Genomic DNA, 27,976 nt, shown 5'->3' with positions numbered 1-27,976 from the left:
ACATTTATGTCATATCCTGTGGATGTCATTAATGTCTCATGGAAAAAACACTTTAACTAACAGAAGAACGTATTGATGGACTAAAATAATTTATTGGTATGACAAACACAAAGTAGAAATGTTGAGTAGGTTACAATAATTATGTAACCAAATAGAAGTAAAGACAAAATCGGGGTTGTACTTACCATAAGAGCACAGTTCTGGCATCTTTACTTATAATATAGTCTCAGACGTCTGCAATATGTTGTCACTTAAAACGCAGCTTGAAATGCAAGCATTGTCAAGAAGCCATACATGTAAAAACCTGATATGAATGAATGCAACACGTGACCTATAGGTTGCGCCAATTTTCTTTATTAATATTTTGCATGTTCTATACTGAGAATATTACAAATAGTCATAATAACCTACAGCTAATACGTGTGCAGAAATATGAAGTGTGTGTGTGTGTGTGTGTGTGTGTGTGTGTGTTATATATATATTGCAGCCATGGCATATATACCTTGTGATGTGATGTGATGTGCCACCTTGCAGGTTTTACACTTTACTACGTACATTACTTTGAATGTCACTCATTGATAAGAATATATGAAAAGGAGAATACTCACATTATATAGAGCATGGGGTTGTAGAGTCACGTCCGTTCCATAATGTGAACAAAATATCTTTAGATCTTTTTAACAATTGTCATAAATGGTGTGGCATTATGTTTTAACCAAGAACAAGACGCAACGCATATTTTCCAAGTCGTCGAAATTGTGAGGCGACTGTTTAGACGTATTTAAACGTATTTTCCATTTTATGTTTTAGACAATATTACTTCATTCAGATTTTAATTTTATTATTTTTTACTATTAGTTTTTACTACGAACGGATTTTATGTGCAGAAAATGTGCGTTATTTGAAGACTTTATAACGGCGGTTCTGTTTAAAATTCACAAATTCCAAAACATAATACATTTTATCAAATAAGAACGCATGTCAAGTGTCACCAAGAAAGCAGCCGATGATAAACCAAGCAAAGTATTCTGCTACCTACCTGTTGCAGGACTTACCTGTACCTCAGAAAGGTGGAACTCTACGGCATTGCTGTGATCATAATATCTAATCTAAGATTCCTGGAGAAGCTTTAAAAGGAACTGCAATAAATTAAAAAAAATTATTGTATTGTACAAGTGCTATACAAAAAATATCTTATAAGATTCTGTAATTTAGATAATATCATGATAGTACAGTGCACTTTACACATGTGCTATGCTCATACTTCAGCATTGTTTTGGAGCCTGAAAACATGCAATATGGCTGGAAATTCGCATCAGAAATCACAGCATAAATGTAAGTAACCATCTGTGTTATGTGATGTATTTAGGTCCGTATTTCAACTGTATTTGCCCATAATGGTATAAGTTCCTAACCTAATGGCCTACTTTTAATGTATACATCAAGAAAAGCTGCTAATGTATATGCATAGGCTGGGATGGGTGCCTCAACAGAGTTGAAAAGATTCTCTTTAAAAGTCCATGACTAATACGTTAAACGTATACCTGTAGCATATGCCATACAGTTAAAAAAATATATATACTGAGAGGTATATGTTTTTTTTGTCCGGATCTCTCGAGATGGAAAAAGCGTAGCCTGTGTCGGACTAATGGGGCCCTATAGACACAGTTAGTCTGTACGTCGGGAGCTCTCAGAGCCAAAACATAGTGTATATAGAGCCGGAGTTGGACAGAGGAAACAACCCACTTGTATGTGAAAATTAGATTCTTGCACACTCTTGATAAGCTGTGTTGATGTGTTTCCTATGCATGGAATTTTATGGGCTAGAATGCTACTTTGAATAGTGTATAGAGCAGCTCTATGGATTCCAAAACAAGCTCAATTTAAAAAAAATATGGCAAAATGTAAGGTTGAATTCACTGTCCGTGTCCGTTTGGCGTATCAAATGTTTTTTATAGGCCCCCCCCCCCCCATTCACTCGACAAGGCCAAAAGAGTTGGTTTCCATCTGACTAATATGTCGGTTTACCTTTTTTCAACTGTATGGAATAGCGCGGTCTGCTGCGCTATTCCATACATAAGCATCCCACAATAAAAGCGCTGTATGATTTATTTTTAAGTGTATACAGTGGCATCTGTCGGGAAATACTCCCAACTGTAATGATAGGGGTAGGGAAACGGACAAGTGAGCCCTAATCTACCCGCCCCTCTGTCCCTGCCTACTTGCAACGACCCGCCCTAGGCGACGGGGTACAACTGGGCGGCGGTCCCTACGCTCAGTAAGTGCACGAGACAAACATACAAGGGAATACAAAGCTAAGGGAAATGGGGCAGTTGCCCACGGCAAGACCGTGAGCAACAAGAGTGGTGAACGAGCCGAGTCAAACCAGGAGTGCACGAGGTACCAAACGCAGAGCAGGAGAGTAGTCAGTAAGCCAGGGTCAGTATGGAGCAGGATCAAATAGTAGAAGCTGTAGCTGGGCCAGGAAACCACACGAGAAGAATCACAAGCAAAGGAGGAACAGGAAAGGCAGGTATAAATAGACAGAGGGCGGGAGCTAGCTCCGTCTGGCCAGGCTGTAATAGGCTCTCCCACTCCTAAGCCTGCCATCCTGAGTGGTGGAAGATGGAGTCAGTCTCACAGACATAGAAGCAGGAGCAGACTGATTACCCATGGGCGTATACACAGAAGCTGTGCCTGGCAGATCCTTTACACCAACGTATACTTCTGACGTACACTACAAACGCACAGTGAATAGACCCTCAATACGTAAGTAATTCAAAGGTTTATAACACATTATATTAGAGCAGTCCTTGTGCTGCGTTAACAGTTTTGCCACCATAGCAGGTAATTGCTAGGATCCCTAGAACAAAGTAAACGCATGACCACCTGCAGATTTTGTCTCTGTTGATACCGAATCACAACCCATTACTGCACAGGAATTACTAATATGGGAACAGTTATGTGTAGAGATAAGTAGAACCCCTCTGGTCAGTACGTTGCAGCATGTCCTAGTGAGATGCTGTAACTAAAGATGGCCATATTTGCCGAACCCACTGATTTTTGGTGGGAACAGTCGACTATCTAAAGCTGACCATACACTTTACATAGCTTGGCCGACAGCTATTTCTCCCCACTCCCCCATACTCGCGCATGCTCGGCCCACATTTACTAACGTTGTCTAATACAGTAGATAGCGTAAACTTAGGCCAGTCAGTCACAAAACGTGCCAAATAATCATAGTGGTGAATGCTGTATCAGTGGCGTAACTACCGCCGTAGCAGCAGTAGCGGCTGCTACGGGGCCCGCGGCATGAGGGGGCCCGTGTCGCCCGCCGGCACGGGCCCCCACCATGGCCCGAGGCTCCGCTAGCAGCCGCTATGGCTGCTACAGCGGGACGCCACTGAACACTACGGCAGAGCAGGGAGGTATCTCCCCGCTCTGCCATTAACTGGTTCCCGACTGCTGGCTGTATTTTAACTTGCTGCCCGCGCGATCGGGCAGCTGAATGTCGGGTCTCCGGCTGTCAGTGACTGCCGGGGACCCTGAGGAGAGGATAGAAGCAGCTTTCGCTGCTTCTGTCTTCTCTGATCACTTGTACACAGCGCTGAATGCGCGCTGTGTACAGGAATAGAGACAGCAGCAGCGGCGCTGTCTCTATTCCTCCCGGTGATCATGTGACTGGTCACATGATCGCCGGGTGCCGTTAGTGGCAGGCTGCTGCTGGGTCTTACTAGACCCAGCACAGCCCTATTAGTGACAATCGTCACTATGAGAGGGCTGATTTCCCCTGAAACTGGGGCTGCTGTGCAGCTCCAGTTGCAGTGGAAAAACATGGTGTAAAAGAAAGAAAAAAAATATATAAACAGACCATAGTAATAAAAAAATAATAAAGTAAAGTGCAAAAAAAATTTAAATAATAAATACACATAAAATACCCACCCCAAAAAAAAACGGCCCCCCCCCCGCCAATCATTGTTGTAACGCTAGCGCTGACGCAATTACCCTAATATAGACATGTAATATATAAAAATTTACGGTAGAAAATGGCGATCACAAATAAAAGGTCTATTTTAGGGTAAAACTATGTTATTACCAAAAAAAAAATTGCTGAAATGTAAAAAAGCTTATTTTTTTACTATTATTTTCAAACTTTATGAATAAAAATTCTAAAATAGCAAAAAAGGTGTGTATAAAAACGATAAAAAATTAAACCTGCATTGTCTACGGAAAAAACGTCGCAAAAATCACGTCGTTAGCCCAACAAATAAAAAAGTTCTCCACAGGACAGGGGATACATGTGTGATCGCTGGCATTGATAGGGAGAACGGGGGACTGAAAGTCCCCTGAAGTTCTCCATCACAAACCTCGGACTTCCGGGGTCTGTGTCGGCAGCTCCGTAGAAATTAATGGAGCGCCGGTCGTGCTTGTGCGCATGCGTGACCAGCGCTCCTTTCATTTTTATTGAGCTGCGCAGACGCCGGAAGTCAGAGGTTAGTCATGGAGAACTTGGGGGGACTTTCAGTCCCCCGTTCTCCCTATCGCTGCCAGCGATCACACATGTATCCCCTATCCTGTGGAGATCCTGTGGAGAGGGGATACATGTATTTTGTAGGACACACTGTAGGTCGCATTTTTTTGGGAGGGGGGACGCTGTATGGCGTTCCCTACAGGGGGGGAGCTGTATGGCGTTCCCTACAGGGGGGGAGCTGTATGGCGTTCCCTACAGGGGGGCTGTACGGCGTTCCCTACAGGGGGGGCTGTATGGTGTTCTCTACAGGGGGGGGCTGTATGGCGTTCTCTACAGGGGGGGCTGTATGGCGTTCTCTACAGGGGGGGCTGTATGGCGTTCTCTACAGGGCGGGCTGTATGGCGTTCTCTACAGGGGGGCTGTATGGCGTTCTCTACAGGGGGGGCTGTATGGCGTTCTCTACAGGGGGGGCTGTATGGCGTTCTCTGCAGGGGGCTGTATGGCGTTATCTACAGGGGGGCTGTATGGCGTTCTCTACAGGGGGGGGCTGTAATAAAGGCACTATCTACAAGGGGGGGGGGTTGTGTGACACCCAGGGGAGGGGGGGCCCCAGTCAAAAGTTTGCTATGGAGCCCAGTCTTTCCTAGTTACGCCCCTGTGCTGTATGATAATTTTTGCAAATCTTATATGCCCTGTTAGACACTGTTCTCTTTCTTATGCCACCTTTGCTTTGGGTTATTTTGCGCCAGAATTTTCTGCCAGTTTTTTGGTGCACATGATCACATTTTAAACCATGCCCTTCAAATAAGCCACTCCCATTCCCTGCTAAATCACACCCCCTTTTTCAAGACACTTTTAAAAAGTGTCTTGGGCGGTGCAAACGTGAAAATGCTGCAATTTGGTAATTTTTTGACACATTCCATACACAGTAGTAAATCTGCCCCTGCGTGTTTTTAGTTCTCTGCAATTGTGGTATTAATATTGGTTACTGACCTTACAGCAGTCCTCGGTGTAAGAATCACAGAGCCGAGCTGTGATGGAGAGACTAGTCCTGGACTGATTTGTGAACAATGTGGTCTGAACAGAGAAAATCGCTTTTGTAGGTGTCCAGTAACTTAACAGCTGAAACGGAGAATCAAATACTCTAAGAAACAGAAAAATATTAGGGGACATAAGCCTAGGCACAAATAGAAAGTAAGTGGTGTACAACAACATTTGAGCTACAATAATTCTATGTATTAATCAGCAGATTTAGACTTCAAAAAGCGACCAGAAGGGCAGAAACTGCGCCATTATCACAATAGTGCATGCTGTATGATAGATTTGGCGCCACTCGCTAGACACTTTAGACAACTCTCTTATGCCACCTCTTGGCTGGCATACTTTACAACAGTACCTTGCACATGCTGGTAATATATCTGGCACGTTTTGTGACTTTTAGTCACACTCCTTTTTCTAGACACTTTTCAAAACATTTGTGGAACGTGCAAAAAGTGTCTAAAACACATAATAAATTTGGCGCATGAGCTCCTCCCGGAACAGTGAGGGCTTGTCCATGCTTAACGGAATTGCTGCAGAAAATTTCTGCAGCTATTCCGCAGGATTTCTTTAACGATTTAACCATATCCTCCCCTGTTCATCCCCATTTATGTTCTCTGTTCCCCCACTCTTCACCTTATCTCCCCGGCCTTGTCTGCTTATTTTTTACCTCAATGCACCTCATGAGTTCAAGCCCTCTTCTATTCCACTCCAATAGAATGTATAAATGTATGTATGTTTGTTTGTTTGTTTGTTTTTTACAAACTAAATGCATATATACACACATATACTAGTCCTTCTCAATGAATTAGAATATCATCCAAAAGTTTACTTTATTTCAATAATTCAATTCAAAAAGTGAAACTCATATTATATAGATTCATTACACACCGAGTCATTTATTTCCAGCATTTTTCTGTAATGGACTTGGTATAACACAGTGGACCAACACCAGCAGATGACATGGCTCCCCAAACCATCACTGACTGTGGAAACTTCACACTGGACCGCAAGCAACTTGGATTGATGCCTCTCCACTCTTCCTCCAGGCTCTGGGACCTTGATTTCCAATTAAATACAAAATTTACTTTCATCTGAAAACAGCACTTTGGAAACTGAGCAACAGTGTTGGTCCACTGTGTTATATCAAGTCCAGAGTCAACACAGCCGTTTACGGAAAATTTTCGAGCACTTCATGCTTCCCTCTGCTGACAAGCTTTATGGGGAAGCGGAGTTCATTTTCCAGCAGGACTTGGCACCTGCCCACACTGCCAAATGTACCAATACCTGGTTTAATAACCACAGTATCACTGAGCTTGATTGGCCAGCAAACTCACCTGACCTAAACCCCATAGAGAATCTATAGGGTATTGTCAAGAGGAAGATGAGAGACACCAGACCCAACAATGCAGATGAACGCCGCTATCACAGCAACCTGGGCTTCCATAACACCTCAGCAGTGCCACAGGCTGATCGCCTCCATGCCACGCCGCATTGATGCAGTAATTCATGGAAAAGGAGCCCTGACCAAGTAGTGAGGGCATATACTGTACATACTTTTCAGTAGGCCGACATTTCAGTATTAAAAATCATTTTTGAAATTGGGCTTATACAATATTCACATTTTGAGACTAAATGTTTGGTTTTCATTAACTGTTAGACATAATCATCAACATTAAAAGAAAAAAAATGCTGGAAATAGATCACTGTGTGTAATGAATCTATATAATATGAGTTTTACTTTTTGACTTGAATTACTGAAATAAATTAACTTTTTTATGATATTCTAATTCATTGAGAAGGACGTGTGTGTGTGTATATATAACAGTAAAGCAGCATAGCTTCAGTAGTGGGTGCAAACCTCCTGGGTTCAGGCTACGTACCCTTGTAGATTCTAAAATTAAAAAAGGAGACCGCACTCCAAGGTAGTAAGTGAAAAAGGTGATGTGTTTTAATCACCTGACAGGCAGGCAACGTTTTAATCCAAGTCAATGGGATCTTTATCAAGCCCCTGGCAAGTGCTGTCTCTTTTTTTGATTTTTATATATATATACAGTGGAGGAAATAAGTATTTGATCCCTTGCTGATTTTGTAAGTTTACCCACTGTCAAAAACATGAACAGTCTAGAATTTTTAGGCTAGGTTAATTTTACCAGTGAGAGATGGATTATATAAAAAAAATAAAAAAAAAACACATAGTCAAAATTATATATATTTATTTGCATTGTGCACAGAGAAATAAGTATTTGATCCCCTACCAACCATTAAGAGTTCAGCCTCCTCCAGACCAGTTACACGCTCCAAATCAACTTGGTGCCTGCATTATAGACAGCTCTTAAATGGTCACCTGTATAAAAGACTCCTGTCCACAGACTCAACTAATCAGTCTGACTCTAACCTCTACAACATGGGCAAGACCAAAGAGCTTTCTAAGGATGTCAGGGACAAGATCATAGACCTGCACAAGGCTGGAATGGGCTACAAAACCATAAGTAAGACGCTGGGTGAGAAGGAGACAACTGTTGGTGCAATAGTAAGAAAATGGAAGACATACAAAATGACTGTCAATCGACATCGATCTGGGGCTCCATGCAAAATCTCACCTCGTGGGGTATCCTTGATCCTGAGGAAGGTGAGAGCTCAGCCAAAAACTACACGGGGGGAACTTGTTAATGATCTCAAGGCAGCTGGGACCACAGTCACCAGGAAAACCATTGGTAACACATTACGCCGTAATGGATTAAAATCCTGCAGTGCCCGCAAGGTCTCCCTGCTCAAGAAGGCACATGTACAGGCCCATCTGAAGTTTGCAAATGAACATCTGGATTATTCTGAGAGTGATTGGGAGAAGGTTCTGTGGTCAGATGAGACTAAAATTGAGCTCTTTGGCATTAACTCAACTCGACGTGTTTGGATGAAGAGAAATGCTGCCTATGACCCAAAGAACACCGTCCCCACTGTCAAGCCTGGAGGTGGAAACATTATGTTTTGGGGGTGTTTCTCTGCTAAGGCCACAGGACTACTTCACCGCATCAATGGGAGAATGGATGGAGCCATGTACCGTCAAATCCTGAGTGACAACCTCCTTCCCTCCACCAGGACATTAAAAATGGCTCGTGGCTGGGTCTTCCAGCACGACAATGACCTAAAACATACAGCCAAGGCAACAAAGGAGTGGCTCAAAAAGAAGCACATTAAGGTCATGTAGTGGCCTAGCCAGTGTCCAGACCTTAATCCCATCGAAAACTTATGGAGGGAGCTGAAGATCCAAGTTGCCAAGCGACAGCCTCGAAATCTTAATGATTTACAGATGATCTGCAAAGAGGAGTGGGCCAAAATTCCATCTAACATGTGTGCAAACCTCATCATCAACTACTAAAAACGTCTGACTGCTGTGCTTGCCAACAAGGGTTTTGCCACCAAGTATTAAGTCTTGTTTGCCAAAGGGATCAAATACTTATTTCTCTGTGCACAATGAAAATAAATATATATAATTTTTACAATGTGATTTTCTGTTTTTTTTTTTTTTTTTTATATATAATCTATCTCTCACTGGTAAAATTAACCTAGCCTAAAAATTCTACACTGTTCATGTCTTTGACAGTGGGCAAACTTACAAAATCAGCAAGGGATCAAATACTTATTTCCTTCACTGTGTGTGTGTGTATATATATATATATATATATATATATATATATATATATATATACATACATATATATCTCAAATGATATACATATATTTGGTATCTCCATGTCCATAATAACCTCTTGAATAACAAATGCATGCATAATCATCAGTGAATGACGGAAAAAAAACAGTCCGGAAAAATTGGAGCAAATGTACTAATAAGGTCTAATATTTTGACAGCGCAAACTTAGACTAGGCACGCAGAAGACACACTAAATTTATCACAGTGGTGAATGCTATATGATAAATTTGCTGCATCTTGCTTGATATATTATACACTCTTTTTCCTTATACCACTTCTTAGTTGGCTTAGTGTGACGACAGTTTTTTGCACCAAAATTTGTCACACGGCATATTTTAAGCCACACCTTTGTGCTAATCTACGCCCACTTTCTAGATGTTTCTGAAAAGTGCCCAGTGATGCGCAAACATTTCTTTTCGGCGCATTCTTGAAATTAATGTCTAAATTTAAATGCAACACTGTACGCCAAATATGCAAAATAAAACACAAAACAGCCACAATAGTAAATGTGCCCCTTTTTTTTTTTTTTTTCCTTTTTTTTATGATTCAGGAAAGGAAAGCCATTAAAGGCTAGGTAAACCTTTTGAAAGGCAATTTTTTTTTTTAAATAAAAAGGTGTATCAGTGTGTTTTGTGTAACTTTGTAAATACTGCATTTAGGGAGCTTTATAAATATTTAACGGATTACCTTTTTTTTACAATAATAATCAGGCAAACAAGCGTTCGTACAGGGCAGCGATCAGCCAAGAAACGAGCAAACGCTTGTTCGTCTACTCTGATTTTCTTTTATTCTGTCCTGAAAATAAGTTGTCGGCAGCATATCTCTCCGTGTGAACTGGAAATGAGCTGCCGACAGTATCAACGATCGTTCATCCCTATTGCGTTTACATTAGCCCTAAAGGACTTTTAGACAACCGCCGATCAACCTGTAATTAATCGGCAATCGGCGCTCGTTAGGGGCACATATCTGCACACTCGAAAATTTTGACTGTACAAGCGACCTTTTGAAACAGGCACTCCTGTTCTCCAGATCTGTACTGGTTCCGTGGTCAGAACCCCTGATTAATCACTTAAACAAAGAGTCTGTGGCCCTATTGGCTGTTTAGCTACACAGTGACCGATTCTTTATGCAGGCTTCCCACGTAGCGTAAACGCTGCAGTACCTTTGCAGCGTGTTACAGTAGCAGCAAAGTGAATGAGATTTGAACAAATCTCATGCACGCTACAGAAAAAAATCAGCTAAGAAAACATTCATAAATTGATGTGCAGTGCATTTTTGCTGCGGAACTGTTGCAGTTTTTCCCTATGGAGTTCAATGGGGTGATAATAGCTGCAACAAGTAGGAAATGGTGTGGTTTTTGCAGGGTTAATGATGCAATTCCACTGCAAAAATTGCAAATATGAAAAGAATATATACATTTTTTTGTTTCAATTTAATGAAGAAGTATATACTTATCCCCCTGGTGTTGTCATAGCGATGGTTCCCCCGGCTGTTCTCTGTGTAGTCTGGCCACTTGGGATGACGTGTCATCCCATCTGTCTGCTGCAGCCAATCACAGCCAGGGGCGGATTATAATGAGGGCAATCTGGGCAAGTGCTCTGGGCCCGAGGCTAGAAGTGGGCCCAGTTCGCCCCGGTTCTCCCGTACCGGCTGTTAAATTTACAGCCGGTTCAGAGAACCGGAGTGAAGCGGGACCTCTCACCCAATTATATCCGCATCCTTATATCCGTTCCCTTCCGCCCATTTGGCGCTTAACTAATGACATAGTGGGTGCGATGATGTCATCACACCGACTGCTCCTACGCTGGAGGAGGAAGTGGGAACGGGGACAGGTGAGTGCTTTTTTTTTTTTTTTCTGGGCAGCGTTGGGGGTAAAAGATACAGGGGGCATTATCTACAGAGTACATTGTAAGTGGCGCCATCTACAGGGGACATTATCTACTTAGGGCATTGTAACTGGCACAATCTACAGGGGACGTTATCTACATAGGGCATTGTAACTGGCACTATTTACAGGGGACATTTTCTACATAGGGCATTGTAACTGGCACAATCTACAGGAGACGTTATCTACATAGAAAAATTAACAGGAAAAAGGCAGTGTAGTATTGGGTAACGGCGCCAGGCTCGGCCTGGCGCCGTTACCCAATACTACACTGCTTTATTTCTGTTCATTTTTCTATATTTGTTGTCCCCGGTAACAAGGAACTATTACCGAGGTACTGCAGTGGGTGGCAGCCGGCAATCAAAACCATCTCATTCCACGCATAACCTTGGAGTTGACCCCTCACCTTTTCTATTCCACTGTGCAGTTATCTACATAGGGCATTATAACTGGCACTATCAACGGGACATTTTCTACAGAGGGCATTGTAACTAGCGCTATCTACGGGGGACATTATCTAAAAAGGGCATTGTAACTCACGCTATCTATAGGGGGCATTGTGATTGTCGCGATCTACAGGGGGCATTGTTAGTCTGTGTGGTGTTTTACTTTACAGAGTTTGACACAATTTAATTCAGGGGCACAGTGTATAGTGCTATTATATTCAGGAGCACAGTGTATGGTACTATTATATTCAGGAGTACAGTGTATGATACTATTATATTCAGGAGTACAGTGTATAGTACTATTATATTCAGGAGCACAGTGTATAGTACTATTATATTCAGGAGCACAGTGTATAGTACTATTATATTCAGGAGCACAGTGTATAGTACTATTATATTCAGGAGCACAGTGTATAGTACTATTATATTCAGGAGTACTGTGTATAGTACTATTATATTCGGGAGCACAGTGTATAGTACTATTCTATTCAGGGGCACAGTGTATAGTACTATTATATTCAGGGGCACAGTGTATAGTACTATTATATTCAGGAGCACAGTGTATAGTACTATTATATTCTGGAGCACAGTATATAATACTATTATATTCAGGAGTACAGTGTATAGTACTATTATATTCAGGAGCACAGTGTATAGTACTATTATATTCAGGAGCACAGTGTATAGTACTATTATATTCGGGAGCACAGTGTATAGTACTATTCTATTCAGGGGCACAGTGTATAGTACTATTATATTCAGGGGCACAGTGTATAGTACTATTATATTCAGGAGCACAGTGTATAGTACTATTATATTCTGGAGCGCAGTGTATAGTACTATTATATTTAGGAGTACAGTGTATAGTACTATTATATTCAGGAGTACTGTGTATAGTACTATTATATTCAGCACAGTGTATAGTACTATTAAATTCAGGAGCACAGTGTATAGTACTATTATATTCAGGAGCACAGTGTATAGTACTATTATATTCAGGAGTACAGTATATAATACTATTATATTCAGGAGTACAGTGTATAGTACTATTATATTCAGGAGCACAGTGTATAGTACTATTATATTCAGGGGCACAGTGTATAGTACAGTGGCGGACACAGACTGCAAAAGGCCCCTGTGCAGATAATGTGCCAGGGCCCCCCCGCCCCCCCCCCCAATACCGACAAAGTTACCTAAACATATATATGCATATAAAAATAAACCTTACTAATAAAAATTATGAAGGAAGATTTATATTGTACATTTTATTACCAGTTTAGAACACAAGTAACACATTTTTTTCCGGGTTAAATTCTTATCTAAACTAAGTCCCTAAATGTGGGCAAAGAAAATGAAAAACCTATACTCACCTCCTCCGGCGCCTCCGTTCCCCCTCCGCAGCCCCTATCCCTTTCTGTGTTTACAAAGCTGCTGTGGTGACGCGCGGTCGATGGCACATGACCGCTGCAGCCAATCAATGCCCTCAACAGCGATTTGCTGTGGAACTACTGTCCTCAGCAGCACACCAATGAGGAGTTATTGGCAGCAGCGGTCACGTGCCATCGGCAGCGCGTCACCAGTGCAGCCTTGTACACTTGTAACACAGACCGAGACAGGAGGATGGGGGCTGCGGCGGGTGAACGGAGGCGAGGGAGGAGGTGAGTATAGTTTTTTTATTTTCTTTGCCCACATTTAGAGACTTAGGTTAAATTGAATCATTGAATATAACACAAAGCACTCATGCAACTGAGATGCAATAATTTAGATGATCTTATCATGCTTAGCTTACTGCACTGTTACCTATCAAGCAGGACTGAATCTCAAGATATCTACAGAGGGGGCTGTATGGCGTTATCTACAGGGGGGACTGTATGGCGCTATCAACAGAGGGGGCTGTATGGCGTTATCTACAGGGGGGACTGTATGGCGCTATCTACAGGGGGGTCTGTATGGCGCTATCTACAGGGGGGACTGTATGGCGCTATCTACAGGGGGGACTGTATGGCGCTATCTACAGGGGGGACTGTATGGCGCTATCTACAGGGGGGACTGTATGGCGCTATCTACAGGGGGGACTGTATGGCGCTATCTACAGAGGGGGCTGTATGGCGTTATCTACAGGGGGGCTGTATGGCGTTATCTACAGGGGGCTGTATGGTGTTATCTACAGGGGGGACTTTATGGCGTTATCTACAGTGGGGTCTGTATGGCGTTATCTACAGGGGTTCTGTATGGCGTTCCCTACAGGGGGGGTCTGTAGGGAAAGTCATACAGCCCCCCCCTGTAGGGAACGCCATACAGACCCCCCTTTAGGGAACGCCATACAGACCCCCCTGTAGGGAACGCTATACAGCCCCCCCTGTAGGGAACGCTATACAGCCCCCCCTGTAGGGAACGCCTTACAGCCCCCCCCTGTAGGGAACGCTATACAGCCCCCCCCCTGTAGGGAACGCCATACACCCCCAATCACTCAAAAAAATGCGACCTACAGTGTGAAAAGACAAAAGACATGTATCCCCTATCCACAGGATAGGGGATACATGTGTGATCGCTGGCATTGATAGGGAGAGCGGGGGACCGAAAGTCCCCCGAAGTTCTCCATCACTCACCTCTGACTTCCGGTGTCTGCGCAGCTCAAGTGTGACCGGCGCTCCATTCATTTCTACGGAGCTGCCGACACAGACCCCGGAAGTCCGAGGTTTGTGATGGAGAACTTCAGGGGACTTTCGGTCCCCCGTTCTCCCTATCAATGCCAGCGATCACACACGTATCCCCTATCCTGTGGATAGGGGATACATGTCTTATGTTTAATGGCAGAGCGGGGAGATACTCCCTGCTCTGCCGTAGTGTTCCGTGGCATCGCGCTGTAGCAGCCATAGCGGCAGCTAGCGGAGATTCCGGCCAAGGTGGGGGCCCGTGCCGGCAGGTGACGCGGGCCCCCTCATGCCGCGGCCCCGTAGCAGCCGCTACGGCTGCTATAGCAGTAGTTACGCCCCTGTGTTAGGGGGAGTTCACACTGAGGTTTTTTTCGCGAAAAACGTCAGAAAGTGCCTCCCATTGAAATCCATGAAATTTTTCCTGCGAGCAGTAAAAACCGCATGCGGGAAAAAGAAGCGCAATGCCCTTTCTTCGGGCGTTTCTGTCTCTGACTTCCCATTGACAACAATGGCAGGCAGAAAATGCGTTTTTTGCTGCGTTTCCCTGCCCACGGCCCGATGGCCGAAAAACGCCACAAAAAAACGCAATGAAAAACGCGGGAAGTGTTCTACCGGCAGGTCAAAATATGCCTCAAAATTCCGGAAGGAATTATGAGGCAGATTTTTCTACATAAAAACTTCTCCCTTCTGACATGAACTTTTTAACTTCATCTACCTGTCCTCTGCAGTCTGCACGTCCTCCACTCGTCCTGTGTCTGTCCTCCGCTCATCCTATGAGTTCTCCGGCAGTCCTGACTGTACTGTCCAGCCGCCCGAAGTCTTACGTCGCACCGCCCCCTGTCCTCTCCCCTGCCTGAGCGCTCCTCCTACCACCAGCATCGCCGTCCTGTCCTATTCATCTGTGCCAGATTGGCAGTGCAGTGTAGCGGCTATCACCGGGCCCGGGCACCCGCCCCCTCCCTCCCGATTGGTAGTGCAGTGTGGCGGCTATCACCGGGCCCCCGCCCCCTCCCTCCCCTCATGCCTAGTGTTGTGATGCTACTAGGCATGAGGGGGCCCGTGCCGCCAGGCCTGGTACATAAAATGTAATGTGCCTGTCAGGGCGACACGGGCCCCCCCATGCCGCGGGCCCCGTAGCAGCTGCTACGGCTGCTACTGTGGTAGTTACGCCACTGAACGGGCCCCCTTCCCACGCGGGGCCCTTGTGCAGCTGCACCGGCTGCACATGCGGTATGTCCGCCCCTGGTATAGTACTATTATATTCAGGAGCGCAGTGTATAGTACTATTATATTCAGGAGCACAGTGTATAGTACTATTATATTCAGGGGCACAGTGTATAGTACTATTATATTCAGGGGCACAGTGTATAGTACTATTATATTCAGGAGCACATTGTATAATACTATTATATTCAGGGGCACAGTGTATAGTGCTATTATATTCAGGAGTACAGTGTATAGTACCATTATATTCAGGGGCACAGTTTATGATACTATTATATTTAGAAACATAGAGTGTGGCATCATGAGAAATTTAATCTTCATTTATAGGTGCGGAAATGTTGGAAAAGTGAGGAGCTGAAGAAATCTGTTCTGCAAACTTCAGAAATGGGCCGTGCCCGGAAGAAGTCTGGACCAGATGGAGAGAAAAATAACGAAAAAGAATCTGAGACATCACCTGTGAGTCACTCAATGTAAATGTTTATTCTCCCTGTGACTGATCAGTACTGTAGTCACTGTATGATCTGAAGCGAGATGACGGATGGTAGCATTCTTTTTTGTTAAATAGCAACTCCCAGCATGCTAGAAGTCCCTGCCTCTCCGTGGAACTACTGTCCCGTACTGAAAACATGATTACAGTACGGGACAGTTGTCCTGCAGCGAGGCAGGGACTCCTAGCGTCGTACATAACTATGATGCTAGGAGCCCGGCTCCCTGCACTGTGTTCGGTCCGGTACTTGCGGCCGAAATACGTCCGTCAATTACGGACGTAATTAGTGTGTGTGCACATACCCTAAAACTGATTTATAAGCGCATGGAGCGGATTTTCAGTTGCAGACATTTCTGCAACAAAATCTACCACGTGTGACTGCACCCTAAGGCTATGTTCACACAGAGTGGATATGCGGTGTAAAAGCACACAGTGTATCCGCCCTGGGCGCCGCAGGGAATTCCGGCTCAAAAACGTCACCAAATTGTGTAAGTTCGATACTTACGTAGCCATAGCAATGCGTCCCTCTGCCATCCTGCAGCCTGGCCTCCTGGGATGACTTTTTATCCCATGGGACCGTTGCAGCGTGCGATTGGCGGCAGTGGTGACATGAGATGAATTGTCATCCAAGGAGGCCGGCCCGGACGAAGAAACACAGAATTGTGGGTAAGATTACGATTTTATTTTTTTGCGGCAGAATCGCTGCTTTTCCGCCGCAAAAAATGCAAAATCTGCTAGTTATTGCAGGTTTTACCTCCCCATTGAGTTCAATAGAGAAAACCCGCAACAAATAAGCAGCGATTACACAAATACAATTGACATGCTGCGGATTAAAGAAATGCTCTGCAGGTAGATTTCTGAGCGTTTTTTTTCTGCTCCGCATATACACAGCGTGTCAAATCTCATCCACTTTGCTGCTACTGTATTATGCTGAGGATTTTCCACAATGCCTATTTAACACCAAAAAAATGGAAATAATAAATGTGCCACATTGTCTCTCTGCTGGAGGTTTACTATAAATCAATACGCCCATAGACATTAAGAGGAGCAGCTTACCCGTTCTGCATGATCTGTATACTTGAAGAAGATGAGGATGAAGAAATTAAGAATTCATCCACTACTATGTGAAACCTGTCCGACTCTTGAAGGCTTGTATTTATGACAATAAACAGGGTACTGTTCTCATCCAAACTTTCTCCTTTGAACAATAGATGTGTGAACTGATCATTCTTGTAGATGCTTGCACAAAGGAGATCATTGCAGGCATAAACTTCACTGACTGTGAGCTTTCTGCAAAAGATTATATAAGCGTAAGGGCCTGTTCACATCAGTGTTGCCCTTCCATTGAGGGGTTCCGTCGTAGGTTTCCGTTAGGTTAACCCCTCAACGGAAAGGCAAACGGAAACTTGGCTTCCGTTTGCCTCACCATTGATCTCCATGGTGACGGAAACATCGTTAATGGTTTACGTTGGTCACCGTTGTGACAGGGTTTAGTTGTTTTGACGGAATCAATAGTCGACAACCATTAACAACGTTTCCGTCACCATGGAGATCAATGGGGAGGGAAACGGAAGCTAAGGTTTCCGTTTGCCTTTCCGTTGAGGGGCTAACCTGACGGAACCCTCCGACGGAAGCCCTCAATGGAAGGGCAACGCTGATGTGAACCTGCCCTAACATGACTGGTACTGAACATCCACAGCTTGCAATACACGAGCACATTCTCTAACATTACAGATATTATATTTAGATGCCATTCAATCACACAAGTTAGGTGCTTCAAAGTGAGACCTACACTCTACAGCGGGTCTCTGCTGTGGCTAATAGTGGTGGGTGCAAAGCAGGGAACACACTGACAGTCCTTTTACTCTGATAGGGCAATGGAAAGGGGTTGTCCTATGCCAACTAAGCTTTGTAAAGTAGAATCCTTTAGGATCTATACATAAAATAGAATTGAATGTAGATCTTGATGCGAATAGCTTTATATCTGAAAGGTGACTATGGAGCTGAAGCCGGTGGGCCTAAAGATGAAGAATGCTATTGTCAATGGCGGGTCCTGTGTTATCTTTATATGTGACGTGATCTTTACAGAGCAGGAAGTACCAATCTATTGTGAGGCTCAGTGGCCAGAATGAAAACGGCAAGATTTTAGGATTATCTTTTTTTTTTTAAAAAACATTACCAAAAATTCTTTAAAAATATGTTTCACATAGACTTTATTTAAACTATATGTAATTTTCTGATTAAATGTTCCCTTCAAAAAAAGATCTCCCTGGGAAAGACCTAACTTATACCTTCTTTACACTGACTTATTGGTTTTAATGGGTTCTGTGTAATGCTTAATTTCCAGACCCCTTTGCTAACAGTTGATCATAGTATTGTCCTGACAGCGATCAGATCATAATCAGGAGACTTCTAATATGAGAGGCGGTAGATTTGGATAAACAGAGGTGGCATCACTTGTGTCCTTTTCTGGGGTGCTAAGTATATTGGTGACAATTTTATTAGTAGGTGCTGTATTTGTTCATTACTGTATTTAGTATTACCCGTTTTCTTGTTGAACTGATAAAATAAGTTGTGATTCCCAAAGCAAACTGTATGTACAAGAGATGTTGACCGTCCATTCCCTACTGGATGCAGATATAGACTCAATATGCAAAGTATTTGAATATGTCACGTGAGATGAATTCACCTACAACAAAAAGTGAGAAGAAATGTTTTTGAAAAATAGCAATATCTGCAAAAACAAATATTTTATCACAAAGTACTTGGATGCTTTATCAGAGACTGCAGGAAAGCTTTGGGTGGTCTCAGGATTGGTATGGCCTAAGTTAGATAAACTTGGAGTCTGCGGAACAAAAGGAATTTGAGCAAAAGATTTTTCAGATTTTGTCTGGAATATCCTTTTAATTATTGTGAAATGAGAAATGATTCATTAATATACCTTTAGCTTAATTCCCGTTTCACAATCTCTGCTTGAGAAGACACGTTCTCATTTACTTTCAAAAGACTAAAAACCTGTCTTGATGTTGTACAGAATGGAAAAACATGGCTGCTTTCTTCCACAAACAGCGCCACATTTGTCTACCGGCTGTTTATGGTACTGCAGCTTATCTCTATTGCAGTGAATCGTGCTGAGTAGCAATACCACACACAACCAAACAATTTTTTTTCTTTACTAAATTCGTGTTTTCCAACAACTTTAACCCGTTAGTGACCGCCAATACGCCTTTTCACGGCGGCCACTAACGGGCTTTATTCTGATGCATATGCCTTTTTATGGCACTGCATCAGAATAAAGTATACAGAGCAGGGAGCTGTCAAATCTCCCTGCTCTCAGCTGCCAGAGGTAGCTGAGGGCTGGGGGCGTCCCTGCTCTGCCGGGTGAGATCGATATAAGTATCGATCTCACCCGTTTAACCCTTCAGATACGGTGCGCAATAGTGTGCACCGCATCTGAGTGGTTTTTGGAGAGAGAGAGAAGGAGCTCTCTATCATCCCACCGACACCCGGTGATAAGATCGCCGAGTGTCTGTGTCTCCGATGGCAGCCGGGGGCCTAATAAAGCCCCCCAGGTCTGCCTGTAGCGAATGCCTGCTAGATCATGCCGCAGGCATGGCCTAGCAGATGCCTGTCCGTGTTAAACGGACAGGCAGTAATACACTGAAATACAAAAGTATTGCAGTGTATTATAATAGCGATCGGAGAATCGCGTATTAAAGTCCCCTAGTGGGACTAGTAAAAAAGTTTCAAAAAAGTTGATAGGACGGGTGTCGCGAAAATTATTTTTTTTATATCAATTTGCTTTTAGTGTTTTATTAAAATAAATTGTATTTATTTGTGTGTTTTGTGTTTTACTTTTTTCTTTTTTCTAACTTTTACTTCACTATGGGGGCTGCCATTTTTTTTTCACCTCTGTATGTGTATTGATATTAACGACACATACAGAGACGGAATACGACACATACATCCCCATAGAGAATGCGAACGGGAGCCGTTCCATTCACTATGGTATACGCCGTCTGTGTGGGAACGGCGCGTGCGCTGCTCCCACACAGTCCAAATGGAAGGTCTTCGGCCAAGCGACATCCGGCGCCATTTTCTTGTGGACCGGAAGCCGCGGCCGGACAGTAAGAGACTACTTCCGGTCACGGCTTCCGGACATGTGTTCAGAAGCGAGCAGACGGACCGGAGAAAGCGGCGGCGGCAGGAGCAGGTAAGTTATTTCTGTGTATGTACATGTTTTAGTGTGTGATTACCACTGTATGTAAGCCTACTACACTGTGTATTCGCTCAAAAAATGGCGGCACACAGTGTAGGAGGTTTGAACATGCAATCCCCTCCTTTCTCCTGGCACTAAAAACAAAATAAACTAAAAAAGTTACACATATTTGGTATTGCCGCGTCCGTAACGACCCCAACTATAAAGATATTACATTACTTAACCCTCACGGTGAACGCCGTAAAAAATGAAATAAAAAACGACGGAAAAATTGCTGTTTTCTGTGAATCCTGACTTTAAAAAAATGTGATTAAAAAGTGATCAAAAAGTCGCATCTACTCCAAAATGGTACCAATAAAAACTACAAGTCATCCCGCAAAAAAAAAGCCATCATACAACTGCATCGGCGAAAAAATAAAAATGTTACGGCTCTTCAAATATGGAGACACAAAAACAAATAATTTTGAAAAAAAAGCGTTTTTACTGTGTAAAAGTAGAAAAACATGCAAAATCTATACAAATTTGGTATCGTTGCAATCGTAACAACCCGCTGAATAAAGTTATTGTGTTATTTATACCACACAGTAAACGGCGTAGATTTAGGACGCAAAAAAGCGTGGCAAAATTTCTGATTTTTTTCTATCCCCCCCCCCAAAAAAGTTAATAAAAGTTAATCAATAAAGTAGCGCTATTCCCAGGAATTCCTCAGCGAGCAGAGGAGCTTCCTCTGCTCTGATCCAATTCTGAAGCAGGGAGTTGATCGTTCCCTACTTCAGAATTGGTTACAGCTGTATCTGCGTCCTGAGGACGCAGATAGTTGACAGCGGGAGATACCCCTGGCAGCGCGGGATGCCGCCCGGAATACGGGACTGTCCCGCTGATGCCAGGACGGTTTGGAGGTATGGCTGTATCTCAAAAATGACACTTTTTTTTTTTTTTTTTAATAAAAATGACTTTCAAATGTGTTTAAAATGACATAGCACACATTTTTTTTTTATAAAACTATGTATTAAGTGATATAAATGTATAGTGTGGGTAATTTTATTTTCATATCAAGCTCACAGCAGATTTGGATGACTACTGCAGCTCAACTACTGATAGATTCTGATGACAACCTGTCTGCTTCTGATTTTTGTCAGCTGCAGTATTGTTATGGAAACCTTGTGTGGATTCAAGTCTCCAAATAGATGGCCCTGGACAGGGGCGTAGCTAAAGGCTCATGGGCCCCGATGCAACTTCTCAGGGCCGATGGCCTGCAGCTTTCAGCTGCATCGCTGGGTCTCCTAAGTGATCCAACAATGCAGCACTAGCAGCCAGGGTCGTCACTAAGGACTTAGGCTTTATTCAGACGAACGGGAAAAACGTCCGTGCAACGCGCGTTATTTGCACGTGCGTTGCACGGACCTATATTAGTCTATGGGGCCGTGCAGACATGTTCGTGATTTTTACTCAGCGTGAGTCCGCTGAAAAAGTCACGACATGTCCGTTCTTTGGGCGTTTTGCGTGAAAACCACGCATGTTGCACGGAAGCACTTCCGTGGTACGTGCGTGATTCGCGCAACAGCTGTCAAAAGGATGAATGAAAACAGAAAAGCACCACGTGCTTTTCTGTTTACAAACATCCAAATGGAGTGTCCTAATGATGGCGGCTGCGTGAAAAGCACGCAGCCGCGCATCATATGCTGCTGCCCCACGGAGATGTTAAGTGGTTTTTGCGCACGCAAAACGCCGCGTTTTTGAGTGCGCAAAAACGCAACGCTCGTGTGAGTGAGGCCTTAAAAAAATCAGGGGGAATGGCCCCAATACATCAAGTGTCGGGATGCTGTGCGCAGCGCATAGCATCGTGACGTTATGCGCTGCGCACAGCGCTGTGACGTCAGAACCTCTGATGCGCTCCAGGAAGAGGAGGGTAAGTACTGTCAGTTACTATAGTAACAGGGGCCCGTGTAGTTTATTACATAGGCCCCAGTTACTATAGTAACTTTTCATTGATGTGGTGCGGGGGGGCTGCGGGCCCCCCTGGCTTCTGGGCCCGGTCGCAATTGCGATCGCTGCAACCCCTATAGCTACGCCACTGGCCCTGGATTTGCATTATAGCAGGAATAGTATGACTCCAATCATCCAGATTCCTCAAAAAGAAAAAAAATGAGAATTAGATAACTGCTAATATAAGCTGAGAAAAATGAGTCTGGTTTGACACAGCGTTTACAGTTTTTTGTGGCCTTTTTATGCACTTTTTTTTTTTTTTTGTTTGACCAAAAATGCTGCAGCCAGATCTTATTTTAAAATCTATAATAAAATATGAGAGCCTACATACAGTGTTTTGATTTGTGTTTTTGTAGCTTCTTTGTGGTCAGTGGCATTTTTTTTTTCTTCACCTAGACCGCTCAAGGTATTGTTTTTTTTCTTTCCCGCATAGGTTTCTTTTTAGGACTTAAAGAGGCTCTGTCACCAGATTATCAAATCCCTATCTCCTATTGCAAGTAATCGGCGCGGCAATGTAGATAACAGTAACGTTTTTGTTTTTATTGAAAAACTATCATTTTTGGCTAAGTTATGAGCAATTTTATATTTATGCAAATGAGCCTTTCTAATGGACAACTGGGCGTGTTTTCTCTTATTTCCAACTGGGCGTGTATTGTGTTTTTAGCAAATGGGCGTGTTTACTTCTTTCACTGCACAATCACACTGTGCTGTGGATCATGCTGGGCTGGAACAATGAGAAGTGTAGGACACTGATTGGTCACTGATTGGTCAGCGTCATACACTCCTCTGTACAACACCCAGTTGGTAAAAAGTAAAAACACGCCCAGTTGTCCATTGAGAAACTTATTAGCATAAATCTAAACTAGCTCATAACTTGCTCAAAAATGATCGTTTTTCAAAATAAAAACCACTGCTGTTATCTACATTACAGCGCCAATCACATTGTGTAGGAGATAGGGCACTTATAATCTGGTGACAGAGCCTCTTTAAAGAGAACCTGTCACTGTCTTTATGCTGTTCTCTCTGAGGGTAGAATGAAGTAGTGACAGAAACACTGATTTCAGCGTTCTGTCATTTTTGTCTGATAGTTTAGTGATTTAGGATAACTTACATTTCAAATGTTCTAACGTGATCCGAGCACTGGGAGGAAGGACTCTGGCGTATTCATGTGCTGCCGCTCCCCCCCCCCCCCTCTACCAAAAACGCATGTAAAAGTACACCAGTAAAAATGCGTGGAATGCATGTTGTTTTCTATATGTATTAAACACAGAAAAGAAAGTGTGTGTATCCTGAGGGGAGATCTGCTTTAGGCTAGCGCTACACAGCAACTTTGGCCATGACACAGGTTACATAGTGAGCATCGCAAATATAAGTGAATGTGGCCGCGTTGTGACCCACAGGTTGCCACAAACATCACAAGAAATCCAAACTTTCTGGATTTCTTGCAAATGTCAAGTCGCTGAAACTTGCGGGTCGAAACGTGTCCAGATTCACTAACATTACTGCGATGTACGCAGGCCGACACTTGTGTCGTGGCCATGTAGCCCTAGCGTTAAACAAAATAAATGTTTGCAGTTGATGTTGTTAAATGTGAACATTGTCTATTGCTTGACACAGACTGCCCCAACCTTTATAATACAGCACCCACTAATAATCTCTTAGATTGAAATCTTTTCAAGCAAATTATTCTAATGTGTTTAAAAGTCCCTAAAAAAAAAAGTTTGCGATAACTCAAATACCTTTTTCATCATTCAGATATTGACGGCGCTCAAGTGGATAAATGGAAATATCTGGTTACTGTACAAAATGCAGATCTATGACTTTTCTTACCATGATTGTGTTGCCACAGCAGCCAGTGTATGGCTCAACCTCTATGGTATACATGCGGGTGTCATTTAATACACGAGAGTAGACAATACTGCACCAACTTTCATTTTTATTCAGTTGCACACTTGATGGATTGTAGCCCAACTGTACTAATAAGCATTCCCTGAGTGCCACCTTCATGGACTTTGGCTCACAAAATACAGCGACAATGGCGTCTTCTAGTGCTGCAATATAAAACATAAACAATATGAAGTTTATTATATAAGTAAAAAAAATATCCCCTGCAAAATTAGACATCTGATACAACTCGGGGTACGCAGAGCTGTGGGCGAAAACTATGCCAACACGCTGTTTTGCTGCAAATCTGTATGGTTTCGTTTTCAAATGGTTGTTATTGTCTGTACAGGTTTTGCTGTTTTTTTTGTTTTTTTTTTGCAGGTAACAGCAAGAACTTTACAGACAATACCAATCATTAACTCACGCCAAAAATGCAGAATATGCCGACGGCTTTTGGTATAAAAGAAAGTAAGTGTTATAATAGAGGTATTTACTGGATAATTTATACAAGCTAACATAATCATTAGAAAATTAAACAAAAAAAGTATAACATTTTAAACTTAGTGGGTTTCGTGAAAACCAATCTCTAGTGTGTTCTCAAAGTAGACAGCAAACATTTCATTCACCTACTAATGAAAAAATATTTTATTGCTCCAATACATCTAAAATAGAAAAAATGAAGCAGCATTGCAAATAGTCTTGATTAAAAATATCCTACTGTTGTGTATACAGCTCCTATGCAGATCCTTGTGTTGTGACAAACAAACCTGTGTGTAGCCCAATCCTGGAGTTGCTACACCCCTCTTTTTGATTAGGCACAGACAGTAGTAGAGGGGGCAGATGGAACGGATGACTGCAGGATAAGGCTCTGTTCACATCTGCGTTGGGGTCCCGTTCTGACGTCCCGTCGGATCTTTCCGTCAGAATGGGACCCTGTTCTGACGGAAAGTTCAGACGGAACGTCAGAACGGGACCCCAACACAGATGTGAACAGAGCCTTAGACTATAGACCAAGGTATATTTGTTATGGAGATATCCTACCATATTTAATATATTACTGATGTTCTCCCAGACTATGATGACGATTTATGCACTATAGATGACTAGCATATAAGGCCGTTAATAATAGTAATAAAGAAGTTGAAAAATTGAATTGTGGTTACTGTCCTAAGTTGTTTTATGCCAAATAAAACAACATTTTTACTATGGCGCACAGGTTAGCAGGGAACACATAATCTGTGTATTACCTGCTGTCCCCTTATACAGATCACTAATAACGGTGATCTAATGGCAACAATGTTACCAGTGAACTATTTACAGAGACATGCAAAGAAGATGCACTTCATGTCTTCTGTGTATGCCCCCTTTGCACAGCGAATCTCTGATGTCATTAATGACATCACAAAGTATCCTAGCGGCGGCTTCTGCATTTGGAAACGGCGCTCAATATGAGCGCTGTGTTCAGAAGTTTTTAGTGACAGGGACATGATTATTTCAGTTCCCTGTCCTAGTAAAGGATAGGGCTGTCTGTGTGACAACCCATCCTGCCGATGGCACTGTGTGCACTGCCATCAAAGAGCATGTAAATTAATAGGCTTCTGGCACAGGGACTGAGCCATAAGCCTGTTAATTTATGTGTGGTGAGCGTGAAGAGGTTAACCTTATTTTCACCTACAAAAAATAGTCAATAGGAGACAATAAGTAATGAAGAAATAGTATCTCTAGGACATCAATAGGGAAATTGTTACTATGGGTCATACTTACAAGAATTTATAGGAGCTGTAGTGCTGCACTCACAAATTTCTATACTGCCTGAAATCACACACAGTTCATCTCTCGGGCAAGTTGTCATTGACGTTAATATGCCTTCAAAACATAAGCAGAAGTAAAATAAACATAATGTATACCTGCTGCGAAGTAAAAAAGGAATTAATAATTTCAGATATTAAAGTTGGATGTAGTTTGTCATTTTACAGTGCCAGGCTTACCAGGGACATCTGAGAGTTGTAAAGCGTTAGAACTTGGCCCATCAATATTACATGTCTAAGAAAATAGAATAATGTGATCAGTCAGCTTGAATTCTGGATTCCTGAATATTATTAATTTCCTGTCTTAATTGTTTCACAAGTTTTATTGATTGATCAGTTAAAGGGATTGTCCCAGGATTAACATTTATTACCTATGCACAGGATAGGTGCTAATTGTCTGATCGCTGGGTGCCCCTCTACTCTGATCCCCATTGATCTCTAGTACAGTGTCCCCGGAGCAGATTGAATAGAGCAGAGGATGAGCATGCGTCCTGCTGCTCCATTCAATTTCTATGGGGCTGACAGAAACAGCTGAGCTCTGCACTCGACTGTCATCTCATGGAAAGAATAAGGTGGGGTCTTGCACTAATTTCTGAGAAGAGTTTCTGGATAAACATGAACGGGAGCTCTTTATCTGGACTATCCAAGAGTTAAGCAAAACATCTTGTAGAAAAAAACGATTCACAAAGAAAATTTTTTGGGGAACCGTGCAGATTACATCATCAGATTGTCAACTATTTCATGGGTTTATGACCACTATCTAGTTATCTAACTGATCTAGAAATAAAAGGGTGCATATGTCTTCGCTCTATTTTCAGAACTACAACTCTATCTAGGTACCTATAATGCTGGGATTTGCAATTCATTGACATACGTCCTGAAACATAATTGATTTGGATTAAGCAGACATGAGGTTAACACTTCATTTATCAGATTGTACTTACCGCTGTGCAGTTTTCAATGCACAATTCTACATCACAGAAGATGAACATTTTGGCATATCCTTGAAACTGAAAAGCACTGATTTTGATTTTGGTCTGCATGGTAACACCATTGTGTAGCACCTCTATTGATTTCCCGCTGAAAACTGGACAGCTATGAATAAACATATTAAGAACTTGATTATAGTGACATTTTAGCACCATCAATTAACTTTCCTTCAAGTCAGGGCTCCATGGTGGCTATTGGTCGTGCAACCATCGCAGTAAAATTATGGTTTTCTTCAAACAGAAGTCACAGGGGAGTTCCAATAGTAGATGAATTGTCTTATTTGACAGAAACATCAATACAACAGATTTTTATGCTTTAAAATTTGTAATGCAAATGGTCACTTGTTAGTATTTCAACAGATAAAGCATACTTGCCTATCACTCAGCAGATGCAACTTATTAGGATAACTCCTATCGTTGGTTGGAGCAGCAAAGCACTGGGTAGCTTTCTGTACAAATTCATCTGCAAGCCAATAAAATGTGTGAATTTCCAGATATATGTCTGATCCAACTAGAAGAACATCGTTTTCTTCCACTGGTCTAGTCAATGCTGAATCCATAAAGGCGGCCATGGTTGCTTTCTTTGAACCTGTGGGACTAATTTTGTTATGCAAGAAAAAGAAGAAGCTAGTTGAAGAAGTTGTTCTTTTTGGTTTTTTTAAATTTCAGGTTTTATTTTCATTTTCATTACAGCTCAAATAACAGTGAAATTATATTACATTCACAATACTGGCAAGAGAAGAAAGCAAACATGCACTAATGATCTAATATTCATTTACAGTTAAATCTCATTATCTAATATTAATTCTTTTCTCCTGTCTTATTTTTCATTCCCCCCCCCCAATTCCCAAGGAGCCAAAAATAAAATAAAAAATCAATTAATAAAAAGGGGGGCATAACTTTAGACTAAAGTTTAATGATTGGAAACCTCTTAATACAGAGGTCCCAATTACTCAGAAAATATTTATTTTTCCCCCTTGAGTAAGACCATTTGAATTCATTAAGAGTACATTTATTTACTTTTTGTTTCCCGTCCTTTACAGACTGGGAAGTCGTCGAAAAACATCTTGCTCTGATTTCCAACCTAGACATAAATGTTTGACAGATCGTAAGAGAATTCCCTTCTATTTGCTGTATCAAAGATAAAACTCCCAAAATACAAACTCTAGG

At 42.5% G+C, this 27,976-nt stretch overlaps 1 protein-coding gene across 1 annotated transcript; it reads right to left on the bottom strand.

Moving 5' to 3' along the window:
* Positions 1 to 43: 43 nt before the first annotated feature.
* LOC142741198 (uromodulin-like) lies at positions 44 to 26,906 on the bottom strand. The gene is made up of 8 exons (XM_075850591.1): positions 26,762 to 26,906; positions 25,998 to 26,052; positions 25,774 to 25,875; positions 23,956 to 24,176; positions 18,464 to 18,609; positions 16,977 to 17,210; positions 5,465 to 5,615; positions 44 to 1,139 (listed from the first exon to the last, which is right to left on the bottom strand). The coding sequence occupies exons 1-8, from the start codon at positions 26,858 to 26,860 to the stop codon at positions 1,110 to 1,112; spliced, it is 1,038 nt and encodes a 345-aa protein (XP_075706706.1). The 5' UTR covers positions 26,861 to 26,906; the 3' UTR covers positions 44 to 1,109.
* Between the last annotated feature and the right edge of the window lie 1,070 nt (positions 26,907 to 27,976).

This window comes from Rhinoderma darwinii, chromosome 2 (genome assembly GCF_050947455.1).
Source record: "Rhinoderma darwinii isolate aRhiDar2 chromosome 2, aRhiDar2.hap1, whole genome shotgun sequence".
Lineage (NCBI taxonomy): Eukaryota > Metazoa > Chordata > Amphibia > Anura > Rhinodermatidae > Rhinoderma > Rhinoderma darwinii.
Note: the sequence above shows the minus strand (reverse complement) of the source record. Positions and strands in the feature narration are given on the sequence as shown.

What these genes read in the sequence shown, in the direction of transcription:
- LOC142741198 (XM_075850591.1), bottom strand. Translation starts at nt 26,860, where the DNA reads ATGCAGACCAAAATCAAAATCAGTGCTTTTCAGTTTCAAGGATATGCC. An exon ending in GCATTGAAAACTGCACAGCG is followed by an intron (nt 26,053 to 26,761) that starts GTAAGTACAATC and finishes CTATTTTCTTAG; the next exon opens with ACATGTAATATTGATGGGCC. An exon ending in TCAGTTCAACAAGAAAACGG is followed by an intron (nt 17,211 to 18,463) that starts GTAATACTAAAT and finishes AATCTTTTGCAG; the next exon opens with AAAGCTCACAGTCAGTGAAG.